This window comes from Thrips palmi, unplaced genomic scaffold (genome assembly GCF_012932325.1).
Source record: "Thrips palmi isolate BJ-2018 unplaced genomic scaffold, TpBJ-2018v1 HiC_scaffold_11, whole genome shotgun sequence".
In the NCBI taxonomy this organism is placed as follows: domain Eukaryota; kingdom Metazoa; phylum Arthropoda; class Insecta; order Thysanoptera; family Thripidae; genus Thrips; species Thrips palmi.
This window is the reverse complement of record NW_023144622.1, coordinates 15,336-28,744: the sequence shown is the minus strand read 5'-3', so window position 1 is coordinate 28,744 and position 13,409 is coordinate 15,336. Positions and strand designations below refer to the sequence as shown.

The 13,409-nt window shown below is 59.8% G+C and overlaps 1 protein-coding gene across 5 annotated transcripts in view; it reads left to right on the top strand.

The window, feature by feature from the left end:
• LOC117639357 overlaps window positions 1–13,409 on the top strand; it is a 192,267-nt gene that overhangs the window by 168,799 nt on the left and 10,059 nt on the right. For all 5 annotated transcript variants that reach the window (XM_034374938.1, XM_034374939.1, XM_034374937.1 and 2 more), the window contains 3 exons: window positions 1,711–1,839; window positions 6,571–6,767; window positions 11,578–11,795. In XM_034374938.1, coding sequence (XP_034230829.1) covers window positions 1,711–1,839; window positions 6,571–6,767; window positions 11,578–11,795 — 544 coding nt within the window. The remainder of the gene's footprint in view (window positions 1–1,710; window positions 1,840–6,570; window positions 6,768–11,577; window positions 11,796–13,409) is intronic.

The following is a 13,409-nucleotide window of genomic DNA, read 5'->3' as shown; positions in this document are numbered from 1 at the left end:
TCGTTTTCGCCGCTCCGTCCCTCTCGCACTCGGGGCGCCCCGTATAGGTGCGAGAGAGACAGAGCGACGAAGACGACTCTCGGAATCAGTCTGCTGGAGGACAGGCGGCATTTCTCGGCGTGACTGCCGGCTGACCCCGCGTGCCGCCAACGAGACCGTCACCGCGGACGCAGCCAGGGCGCCGCCAGTATCGTCGCTCTGTCTCTCTCGCACCCATTCGGAACGCCACATGACAGCCAGAGCCAGAGAGAGAGAGAGAGAGAGAGAGAGAGAGAGAGAGAGAGAGAGAGAGAGAGAGAGGGAGGGGGAGAGAGAGAGGGAGAGTGCTGTTCGGAAAGCCCTCCGCGATCACGGTGTCTCTCCGTCTCTCCCTGGACGACTCGCGCAGCGCGGTTCTTTTGAAATTCAAATGAGGCGGGCGATGGCGCCGAAGGTGTAGGCACACTGTGCGGGTGGCGAGGCCCGCCGAGTTATGGCCGCTCTAAATTTCGCCTTGACAAATTCCGGAGCGTACCGTAACCGCAGTGCCCCACGACTCGCAGTGCACACACGCTGCACGACCTGTTGACTGGTTCCGAGAGTCGTTTTCGTCGCTCTGTCTCTCTCTCACACCTTTAGGGGCGCCCTCTTGAGTGCGAGAGAGACAGAGCGACTCTCAGTGTGCAGGTCCATGTGGGAGCGCGCGGCCGACGGGCGGACCGTTACAGGCGTCACTTTGTTGCACGGCGCGCCGCGGCGGGTCAGTGAAGTTCAAGGAGGGATGACATGACGCTTGCCTTTTACGCCGACCGAGTGTTTGAACCCGACGCGTGGGCCGGTCGGGGCACAGGCTGGGTCTGATAGATAGTGTTCCATGGGCGCGTTCTCCAATTCCACCAACAGGGGTAACTTTGGACATGGGGGTAACTTTCGACGGGTAACTTCAGACACCGGGGGTAACATTGGAGACCGGGGGTAGTAACTTCGGACACCGGGGGTATCTTTGGTGGACACCGGGGGTAACTTTGGGCACCGGGGGTAACTTTGGATACCCGGGGGTAACTTTAAACGCTGGGGGTAACATTGGACGCTGGGGGTAACTTTGGACAACAGGGGTAACTTTGGACACCGGGGGTATCTTTGGACACCGGGGGTAAACTTTGGACACCGGGGGTAAACTTTGGACACCGGGGGGTAAACTTTGGACACGGGGGGTAAACTTTGGACACCGGGGGTAACTTAGTGCGGCCTGCATGGGAATCTAAGTACGGTGGGCACGGCGAAAATGGTTCCTGGTTTTTCCAGCCTATAGTAAAGGCCTAAGTAATTTCCGAGGAGTTTCCGGGGTGTTTCCGGGAAAACCAGGAACCGTTTTTGCCGTGGGTGCTCCAAGGCTTCGCGGCTCTTCGAGGCTTCCCCCACTCCAACGCACTGCCGCCAACCTTTGTTTTTTTTTTTCCCTCCCCTGCGACGCCTTTGCCTTTCCTTTCGCCGAGGAAAGCCCTTTCACCGATATGTGATGGATGGCGGCGCCATGGCGGCCTGCGCGAGCATTACTCACACCTCGCGCGGCCCGCGGCCTGGTGGACTCGCTGCCCGGCGGCATTGTCGGCCTGCCTCGCGCGTGGAAGTTCCCGCCGAACTTCGGCGTCGCCAGCCGCGCATGTCGGCGATCCCTCTATCTCTCTCCTTGCCGTGCTCCGGCGATAACACCCCGTCTCCTTGTTGCAGGCACCAGCAGCTGCGGCCGGCAGCTCGGCGTGGCCCCCAAGTCGTCGGCCTACCTCGCCTCCATCGAGTCCCTGGACGACACGGACGACGAGGAGGGCCTCGGCAAGAGCGCCAGCAACAGCTCGCAAGGTGAGCAGCGTCAGGGTGCACGAGGCCACAGTGGACCAGAAGACCGGTGGAGTCGGACAGATTCACGGACGCGTTTTGAGCTCCAGAGTCGCTAAATGGGACTCGAACCGAGCGCGTGACCCCACCAGAAGATTGCTCTCCGAACGAGGAATTCATTGGTGGGGTCACACGTTCGGTTCGAGCCCTGTTCAGCTACTCTGGCGCTCAGAACGCGTCTAGAGTTTCAGCCGCCGGGCTACTCAGAGGTTTAAGTGTTGATTGCCTTCCTTTCAGGCGGCTATTGAGAGGTTTCGGGAGGGAGGGCATAGTAGCACTTTGTGCCTACCTTTCAGGGGTCTGGAGGAGGCAGTTGACACACACACACTCACTCACTCACTCACTCACTCACTTGCACATACGCACGCTGGATCCGCGCTTGGGCGGCGGCGCCATCAGGATGTCATTGGTCCCCGGCCACACCGACTGCTGATTGCGAGCGGCCTGTCTCTCTCGTACTCTATCAGCTGTCCCATATACGTGCGAGAGAGAGAGAGAGAGAGAGAGAGAGAGAGAGAGAGAGAGAGAGAGAGAGAGAGAGAGAGAGAGAGAGAGGAGGCGACCCGTCCGCAACGCCAAAACAAACAGCAAAGGGAGCAGCGCGCTGCGCGTGACACGGCTTGACGCGGCCCGTGCCGCAGGGCTGTGTGTGGCACACTGTGTGGCACACTGTGTGGCACACTGTGTGGCCCTCGGTGGGCCGATTGTCCGATTCCGAAGCGGTCGCTGTCTCTCTCGCACCCAAACGGATCGCCCCGTGAGTGCGAGAGAGACGGCGCACGCTGTTCGGCAGCAGCCTGCTGCCACGCTCGGACACCGTGGCCCTCATTAGCGACCGCATGACAGTAGGCTGATGCAGAGAGTCCGAGAGTCCGCTCTGTCTCTCTCGCACGTATACGGGGCGCCGCACGAGTGCGAGAGAGACAGAGCGACGAAAACCACTCTCGGAATCAGTCTGCAGGGCCCGGGCACAGCGAAACCCTTTCTCAATCCAGCCCACCTGCTACTCCCTTGAGCAAGGACCCGCCCCGCCCCGCCCGGACGTCGACCCGGCTAACTGACGGCAGGACTGCAGGCGCTTATCTGTTATCGGCGGAGTCCCCTGACGGGTCCTTGGCGCCGCGTCGCGTCGCGCCGCGTCCCCTTGGCCCGGTTTGTTCGGCTTGTTCCGGGCGGACCTGGCGGTCCACAGTGGGCCAGAAGACCGCTGGAGGCGGTCAAAACTCCAGACGCGTTTTGAGCTCCAGAGTCGCTAAACAGGCCTCGAACCGAACGTGTGATCCCACCGCTGGATTCCTCATTCGGAGAGCAATTCATTGGTGGGGTCACACGTTCAGTTCGAGTCCTATTTAGCGACTCCGGCGCTCAAAACGCGTCTAGAGTTTCGTCCGCCTCCACCGGTCTTCTGGCCCACTGCGAGGTCCTGGCGGTCCAAGGCCGAAACTGCATCCGGCTGCACAACAAGTGCCGAGCTGCATTCCTTTCCGGATCCGGAAACCCGACGCCCGATACGCGGCTGCCTTCTGACACAAAGTGAAATTAAAATTTTTCAAGCGTTGTCGTCTCCAACAACAACTTTGTTTTCGAGGGCCGCGGCCGCGGGGTCCCCCATTCCCCTTCTCTTTTCGAGGGCGGCCGGCCCAGTGGCCCGGCCCTTGCAGGCGCCGAACTTCAATCATAACCACAAGACAGACTGTAGACTGATTCCAAGAGTCGTTCCCACACTGAGAAAACCTTACAAACTATTTTGGGCCTTACAAAGAAAAGTAGTTTGTATAACAAAGTATTTTGAGCATACATAAGCTTACAAAGTAAATACTTCGTAATTTACGAACTATTTCTTCGTATAACAAAGTATTTTAGTTTGTTATATGTATGCTCATAATACTTCGTAAGGTTTTAAGAGTGATCGTTCTGCCTCTCTCGCCCCAACACGGGACGCCCCATGAGTGCGAGAGAGGCAGAGCGGCGAGAACGACTCTCGGAGTCAGTTTGCTGGGCGAGCCTGGCCGAGCCGGGCGTCAGATTTGGGTCCAGTGGACTAGTGACGCGACCAAGGGGGGCTGACTCCTATAATACTTCGTACACAGCCCTATAATACTTGTATAATACCTATAATACTATAATCCATAATACCAAAAAATGCCGCACGTTTAGTGCAGTTCCGGTTTTAAAATGAGAAAATTTTGTAAAATTGTGGTGAATAAGCGTTCAGCGATTCCCAGACGAAACGTTCAAGTAGGAAAATGGCGCTAAGACTGATGACTAGGTGCTGAGGCTCTTAAAGATGCGCGGTAGTATTTTGAGTCTCAGAGCGCAAGCCGGAATCCGTGATTTCAACTAACTTCCGTATTTTGTAAACCCTTGGTACACGAAAAAACACTTAAAACGACACAATTATTATCCAAATATAATATTCGGAATAATACCTATAATACTCTATAATGCCTATAATATATAATACTTCGTACACGGTTCGGGAGAGTCAGCCCCCTTGAGTTTTAAGGACCGCGCACGCCGGACGTGGTCGTTTCACACCCACAGAGCCGAGGCGCGCGCTGCGTGCGCTGTGCCGGCTGTGCCTGCCTTCATAGCCGCGGGCCGATTCCGCCCTACTCTCCGTGGTGTGTGTGTGTGTGTGTGTGTGTGTGTGTGTGTGTGTGTGTGTGTGTGTGTGTGTGTGTGTGTGTGTGTGTGTGGTGCGCACGCTTGCGTGGAAGAGTGTGTGCGGGTGGCGGGCTGAGGTTAGGAAAGGGGGAGGGAGGGAGTGGATTACAGGTGGAACTTTCTTTCCGATGCACTTGTGATGTGAGCGCTGGGCTGTGCGGCTGGCTATGTGCGCCTGCAGACGGATTCCGAGAGTCGTTTTCGTCGCCCTGTCTCTCAGCACGGGGCGCCGCAAGAGTGCGCGAGAGGGACAGAGCGACGAATACGACTCTCGGAATGAGTCTGCTGGCGGTTCGGCCTGGAGAGTGGCTCGGTGGCCGTCGGTTCCGCACGGTTCGTCCTTCCTTCCTTCCTCCCCGCCCCTTCGGCCGCCCCGGCCGTCCAGCGCGCCAGCGGTGTCGGCGCTCGGTCCGCCGTGTCCAAGATGCTGCGTCACTTGTGTTATGTTTGATTGAATCACACTCACGCGAGCCACGCAACGCGGCAAGGCGCGGCGCTGGCGGCGACGCAAGCCGCCCGTCACGTACGCGTTATTCAAATTGAATTCCCCGCGCACCCTGTGGGCCCTGTGGGCCCTGTACGCCCTGCCAAAGGCCCCAAGCCTTGTCCACCGCGCCGCCACCGCCAGGGCGGTCTCCGCGTCGCACGAGCCGCCCGCGCTGTGTCGACATTGTCTGGAGTGCGCTGCGACTTCTTGTGCTCGCTACGCTAGCCCTCCTTCTTCGTGAAGGGGTGCAGGTCCCTATCCTTTCCTGCTCGAGACGTCGAGAGAGAGAGAGAGAGAGAGAGGGAGAGACAGACAGACAGACAGACAGACAGACAGACAGAGGAGTAGAGTGAGTGAGTGAGTGAGTGAGTGAGTGAGTGAGTGAGTGAGTGAGTGAGTGAGTGAGTGAGTGAGTGAGTGATAGAGGGACTATCTAAACGGAAACAATCTCTCTTTCTCTTACTCATACACACACACTCATTTAATCACTCACTCTCTCACTCACTCACTCACTCACTCACTCACTCACTCACTCACTCACTCACTCACTCACTCACTCACTCACTCACTCACCCACCCACTCACTCACCCACTCACTCACCCACTCATTTACCCACCCACCCACTCACTCACTCACTCAATCACACACGCACACACACACATACACAACACGGTAAAACAGTTCCTGGTTTACACAGAAGCTCCCTGAAAATCAGCAATGTTTTACTATTGGATACCTGGGAAAACCGACTATCAACCCCCATTGAAAAACTGGAAAACTCGTGGAAAATGTGTCTGAGAAATATGTGGGAAGCCGGACGCCCGACGCCGCGGTGGCTTTCCACTCCACTCTAGAGCCTGCTCTTTAGGCCCCGCGCGCGTTTCCGGCTCGAGGTCCGCGAGTGCCCCGTGCAGTGGCGTGCGCAGGGGGGGGGGGGGGGGGGGGGTCAGGGGGGTCATGACCCCCCCCCTTTGGCCACTAGACAGCCGCCTGAAAGGTAGGCAAATTGCGTCACTTTCCCCCTGTAAGTAGGCAAAAAGCATGGCCTGACCCCCCTTCCTTTCTAAATTTCTGCGCACGCCACTGGCCCCGTGGAGGCTGTCCTCCTTGTCCTCTTGGATCGGCCCGCAGTCCCGCGGTGGCGTGACGCTGGCGTCCCCGTGCTAAACGCAGCCAGTCTTGACCGCTCCGCGCGGCCCAGGTCGGCCTCGGCACTCGAAACACTTGGTGGCTCAGCCGAGGGCTCAGCGCGGGGAGCAGAGTCTCACAGCTTTTGCCTTCATAAGGTGAAAAAGTGTTGCGTTTTGCCGACCTTTCAGGCGGCTTCCAAGGAATCCTTGAGTGGAGGATCTAGGAACTGATGAGCGTTGAGCATGCAGTAAAGGTGCTTAAGGATAAGAGTCATTTATAAGAGTGTCAAACGTTAGTTTGTAGGCGTGTTCTTGCGCGTTTGCACTTAGAAGTATGCTCCGGAAACTCACGAAACAAAACAATAAATTTTAACAGATTCTAAAATTTCTTCGCGTTGTTGTTGTTGCAGGTTCCGCCGGGTCCGGTTCCGGCGACAGCGGCGTCTGCTCGCCCTGCTCGCCCTGCTCGCACCTGGCGCCGCCGCTGCTGCAGCAGGGGCAGAGCTACCGCCACCCGCATCCCCACCTCAGCTTCATGGACCGCGTCGTCATGGAGATCATCGAGACGGAGGGGGTGTACGTGCGGGACTTGCAGCAGATCATCATGGTGAGTTGCGAGAGAGAGAGAGAGGGGGGGGGGAGAGAGAGAAGAGAGAAAGAGAAGAGAGAGAAGAGAAGAGAGAGAAGAGAGAGAAGAGAGAGAGATATGGAAAGAGGGGTTAGGTTAGGTTAGCGGCAGTGTGAACACACACGCGGCTTTGGGTGCCCTTTTGGAAGTGGACGCAGGTCGGTAACATGCAACGGGAAGTCTGGCTGGGGCGAGCGCTTCGCCGCCGGTTCGCCGCCACGCCGCCGCGCTGCAGCCGACCCGCACGACGCGGCCGGCCGGATCACTTTTTATTATCGTCACGCGGATGGCTCGCGGTGTCGCCGATCCGGCTCGGCACTCCGTGGCACGCCGTGGCGTTCGATCATCGCGGCCACAATCCGATGCAGTTCCTGTCGGCCCTTTTCGGACGACCTCCGCCTCCCTTCCTTGTCATGCACAGGCGCCGCGGACCCCGCCACGCCACGCCGCACCCCGCCACGCCCCGCCACGCCACACCCCGCCACGCCCCGCCGCACCACGCCCCGCCCCGCCACGCCCCGCCACGCCACACCCCGCCACGCCCCGCCGCACCACGCCCCGCCCCGCCACGCCACACCCTGCCACGCCCCGCCGCACCACGCCCCGCCCCGCCACGCCCCGCCACGCCCCGCCCCGCCACGCCACACCACACCCCGCCACGCCCCGCCGCACCACGCCCCGCCGCACCACGCCACGCCCCGCCACACCCCGCCCCGCCACGCCCCGCCCCGCCACGCCACACCACACCCCACCACACCACGCCACGCCCCGCCACGCCTTGCGTCGCGCCGCCGGCGGTCGGCGACATCTACGAGGCCGTGTCCCGGTGTCCACCGCGCTGGCGGTGCCGGCGGTGCCGGCGGTGCTGGCGCCGGCCTAGGGGGCCCCACTGCGCTGGCGTCGCTCTCTCCGCGCCGTCGCCGTGGCGCCCTCCTTGTTGTCCTTGTTGTCGGCGACCATTAGCGACGAGGAAGCGGGACTGGAACACACGGGGCGACGCCGCGGACGCCGCGGACGCCGTGGCGGTGCGGCCCGCGCCCGGCGCTGTAAGGGCCGCGAAGGGGGAAGCCCAGCGTGCGGAGCCTAATCGCCGCAAATCGGACGCCCAGGACAAAGGGCCGGCGCCGTCGTCCCTCTCGCCCCCCGCGGCACCGCGCGGCACGCACCGCGAGTGCGAGCGAGACGGAAGGGCATTGTTTCTGAATCAGCAGGGCAGCTGTCTGCCTGCCTGCCTGGCCGGCTGGCGCTGCCCCTGCGGCCGCGGCCAGCCCGTCCCGTCCAGCCTGGTCCCGCCAGCTCGGTCTGCGCGGCGCTAAGGCGAGATGGATGCGATACCGACCAGTACCTGTTGTAGCACCCCCTTACAAAGAAACCCTGTTATGCCGCGCCGCGTTTATATGCGTCCGTGTGTGTGTGTGTGTGTGTGTGTGTGTGTGTGTGTGTGTGTGTGTGTGTGTGTGTGTGTGTGTGTGTGTGTGGAATTGGCCAACTCGTCACACGTATGGCGCCGCGGAGCGGGTCCGTCACATCCCATCCCATCCTGTCGCCTGGCCGCGCGCCTTGCTGCACCGTTACAGTGCACTCCACTCTCTTGACGTGGCGATGCCTTGGCTCGCCTGGGCGGCCAGAGAGAGAGAGAGAGAGAGAGAGAGAGAGAGAGAGAGAGAGAGAGGAAATCGAGCTAAACCGCGTGGCTAATACGAAGGGAACCGCCCGTTGGGGGTCAAGCTCAGAGCTGCCCGCAAACGAACGCGCGTATCCCAGGTAAGTCACTCTGTTCTGGTACCACTGCCGCGACCACCCAGCGACGTGTGTCCCGTTGTCGTCCGCAGGCGCGGATCCAGGGTCGTACCGGACGTGTGACCCCACCAATGGATTGCTCTCCGAACGAGGAATCCATTGGTGGGATCACACGCTCGTTTCGAGTCCTGTTTAGCGACTCTGGAGGTCAAAACCCGTCCGGGATTTTGACGGCCACCGCCGCTCTTCTGGCCCACTGTGTGACAACTGCCCTGGTCTACGGCGCAGTTTGCGTTACGTTGTCCGCGAAATAATGGCGCTTGCTGGCTTGCCCGGGGCTGGAGGGCTGGAGCACAAATTGAGCGAGCGACACGAAGGCGGTGCGATAAGCATAAGGCGTCGCGTCACGACGCCGGCATGGCGTCCACGGCGTCCACGGCGCACAGTGGGCCAGAAGACCGGCAGAGACGGCCAAAACTCTAGACGCGTTTTTAGCGGCAGAGGCACTAAATGGGACTCGAACCGAACTTGTGACTCCACCAATGGATTGCTCGTTGAACGAGGAATCCATTGGTGGGGTCACACGTTTGATTCGAGTCCCGAAGAGCGACTCTGGAGCTGAAAACGCTTTTAGAATTTTTGGCCGCATCCGTCGGTCTCTTGACCCACTGTGCAGGAGCGGTTCCAGGGGTTGGTGCATTTTGGGCCGCAACACCCCTTCCAGGGCTCAAATAATCCTTTACGCCCCTAGAGCATAGATTTTACACCTTGAATTTACCAGTGCTACAGCTGAAGGGTGGCCAAAGGTGTGACAAGCCCTTCTCCCCTGAAAAACAATCCCAAAGCCGCCCCTGCCTCGAGGCGCGCACCCACACTCTAAATGTTTTTGTACAAATTTTGTACGAGACATCACAGTTTTTTTGTGCACACGAACTTATTTCGTACAAATTTGTACGAAATTTTGCACAAAAAGGGGAAATTTGAGCAGTTTTTCGCACAAAAATTGTACTGAAAGTTCTTGTGCACAAAAGAAAACTGTGATGTCTCGTACAAAATTGTACATAACATTCAGTGTGCAGCACGCCGTTTCGGACGCCTCCCAGACTGGCGCTGCCTGGCGCCCCGTCAGTCCGGCGAGGACGGCCGCGTCCGAACGGCGTTGCATCACGGACAGCCGAGCGCTTCAGTATGTCTCTCTCGCAACTTTATGGAGAACCCCATGAGTGCGACAGAGACGGAGCGACGAACCGACTCTTCTGTCCGGGGAGTGATTCCTCCCGCCGGGTCAGGGCGTCCGCGCCTGGCCCATAAATCTCCACGGAGGCTGCTTCCGAGCATCGCGCTGTCTCTCTCGCACTCACGGGGCGTCCCGTAGGGGTGCGAGAGAGACAGAGCCACGAGGCGCCGTTCGGAATCGGCCCGCTGAAGCCTCGGCTGAAGCGGGCGTTGTTTTCACTCCGGGCCGCAATTTGCGCCGTGCCGCTTCTATTATTTACAGTGCGGGCCCCGCACCCCAGTGGCCTACAGTGGCGCGGTGCGGCCGGCCGGCCCATTAACGCCGTGCGGTATCGGCCGCACAATGCACTCGTGACTGTGAATAATCCGGAAGGTGTGTGTGTGCACTGTGTGCACGCACACGCGCTATACGCACGACGCGAACCGTGAACGCGCCGAGCAGTATCCGTTGCCGGTCGCCTTTTATTTCGGAGCGTCCGTTAGGCCGCCGCGGCGTGACACTCCGGCCTGGAGCCTCCAGCCGCTCCTCAGTGGGCCAGAAGACCGGTGGAGGCGGTCAAAACTCAAGACGCGTTTTGAGCTCCAGAGTCACTAAACAGAAGCCGAACCGAACGTGTGACCCCACCAGTGGATTGCTCTCCGAACGAGGAGTCCATACGTGGGGTCACACGTTCGGTTTGGCTCCTGTTTAGCGACTCTGGTGCTCAAAACGCGTCTGGAGTTTTGACCGCCTCCACCGGTCTTCTGGCCCACTGTGCTGGGCCTGCACTGCACAGCGCCATGTGTGGCCGTGAGTCCCACGCGGCGTGGGTGCGAGACTCCAGGGCCAATGGCCACTCAGCCGACTGATTCCGAGAGTCGTTTTCGTCGCTCTGTCTCTCCCGCCTCTATACGGGAAGTCCCATGAGTGCGAGAGAGACGAAGACCAACTCTCGGAGTCAGTCCACTGGCGCGGTTTTGGCGCGTGTGATTGTCACTGCACTGCATCGCCTCGACGACGTGCACTCGACTAATGATGATGGACGCTCTGTGACAATCTGACAATCGCATTCCCCGCATGGCCGCGCATAGCGACGCGTCGCGACGCGTCCCGCACGCGGGACAATGCGTTCTCGCCTCGCGCCGGCACCGGCGGCTTTTACTCTTGACGCGTTTTTAAGCGTTCGTGTGACCCCTTCAATTGATTGCTCTCCAAACGAGGAACCCATTGGTGGGGTTACACGTCCAGTTCGAGGCCTGTTTAGCCACTCTCGAGCAGCTCAAAACCCTCCCGGGTCTTCTGGCACACTGCGCGTCGCGTAGTTCGGTCGCTGCACCGACCCGTGTCCCGATGGTCGGAGCGGATTCGGGAGCACGGCCGCCGACGCCGCGCCAACATGCCATCAACGCCCAGGTGGCCGAGCCAGCAGCCGGGCCCGCTGCAGTATGACCCAGTGCCTTATATATCGGCAGGGACCCTGGACTGGCTGGCCGGCTGGGCTGTTGGTCCGCGTGGGACGCCCCGCCCCGCCCCGCCCCGCCCCGCCCCGCCCCGCCCCGCCCCGCCACTCCCCGCCACACCCCGCCACGCCCCGCCCCGCCCCGCCCCGCCCCGCCACTCCCCGCCACGCCCCGCCACGCCGCGCAGACGGCCAGAGGATAGGGGCATCGAGCCTGCACTCATAAAGATGTCCTGCACAAGCGGGCGCAGGGATTCCGCCCGGCCTGCCGCCTGTTGGGTAGGCAGTCCCGCCACGCACGCCTGTGCGGCGGGCTGGCCAATGTTTTCAGAGTGAGGATGTAGTGTTTCTGATCGTGCACTCTGCTCCTGCAGGGCTACCTGACGGTGTGGCGCTGCCGGCCGGACTGCGCGCTGGGCGCGGCGCAGCTGGACGCGCTGTTCGGCAACATCCAGGACGTGTACCACTTCAACGCGCAGTTCCTGCGGCAGCTGGAGCAGTGCGACCTGGACCCCGTGCAGGTGGCGCGCTGCTTCGTGCGCAACAACGCCGGCTTCTCCGTCTACACCGAGTACTGCACCAACTACCCCAGGTACGGACCCAGGAGGGGGAGGGGAAGCCACTCGTGTATGGGCAGTCGCCGCAGCGACACGCCGCACAGTGGGCCAGAAGAACGGTGGAGGCTGTCAAAATCCCGGACGCGTTTTGAGCTCCAGAGTCGCTAAATGGGACTCGAACGGAACGTGTGACCCCACCAATGGATTGCTCTCCGAACGAGGAATCCATTGATGGGGTCACACGCTCGGTCCAAGGCCTGTTTAGCGACTCTGGAGCTCAAAACGCGTCGAGAGTTTTGGCCGCCTCCACCGGTCTTCTGGCCCACTGTGCGCCGCGGGGCGTACGCGGCCGGTACGCTGGCGGTACGCTCGCGGCACACTGCAGACTGAGAGTCGTTTTCGTCGCTACGTCCCTCTCGCACTCACGGGGCGTCCCCTTAGGTGCGAGAGAGGCAGAACGACGAAATCGACTCTCGGAATCAGTCTGCTGGCGGCACGCGGGGCGGTGGTCCGACCAGTCCGACGTGGTCGCCTTTGTGAGGCCGTATGACCGAATGGAACACAGCGGCCTCTGTGGACGCTCGCTGCCCCGCGCTGCCCCCATTCAATGTAATGAGGGGACACACTGTAGGGTGCGTCCGACTACACTACAAGCTTCTCGCAGTGCAGTTGGCAGCAGCGTGTACGAAGAAATTTGTGCAATCACAACTCCGAACTAAATTTGTTTCTACTACGATTTGGATTCTCTTTGTAAGGTAAAAACTGCTTTTGTGTTTTCACAAAATTCTTTGTATCACATTTTCGACGTTTGCGTCGCTGTCTCGACGGAAAGGGCTCTCGGAGTCAGTCTGCTGGTGCTCTCCTCCACCAGTGCAGACAAAGCCCGGGGCTTGGGCCGCCATCTGCAGCGGGCACTGGACTGTGCGGCACCGGAGTGGACAGAGACCCAGGCCATGGACCCAGGCCATGGACCCAGGCCATGGACCCAGGCCATGGACCCAGGCCATGGACCCAGGCCATGGACCCAGGCCATGGACCCAGGCCATGGACCCGGGGCAGGAGCCGACACGCGATCTCTGGGCATGAAATCAGAGCCTGGGGCACTACTTGCGGGGGGGGGGGGGGGGGCGTTGCGCTAACAGTGTGACCAACTTGGCTAAGACTGCACGACGCACGGTGACAACCGGGGTGGAAACCTTTGGGCCCGTTCAGGTTTCAAGGTTTCGAGGCGGTTTTGGTGTTTGAGGCCCTGAGAGCAGGACCTTCCAACTTCCTAACGTGACGTAAGCTGAAGTACTTAGCGACATGATGTCTCCTACGATATTGTACACAAGGTGTAATGTGTGCGCACTGAGAAAATTTGAGTCATCACTTGATGACAATTTCAAGGCTAATTTTCCTTACAACGATGTCTTCAAAATAATTGATGACATAGTTGTCACGCCCATGCAATAAGTATAGGAGCTTTGATGAAAGTATCATCATAATTTGTGACGAAAATATCATCCACGTTTTTGTCATAAAGTGACAACAAATTTTCACTGTGCGTAAGGAACATTTATCATAAGTTGTTGACAGATTTCCCCGTAACTTTCTGCGACAGTGTACTGAAGTAAGGAATTGTTTCGACAGATGAGTGCTTGTGGTCC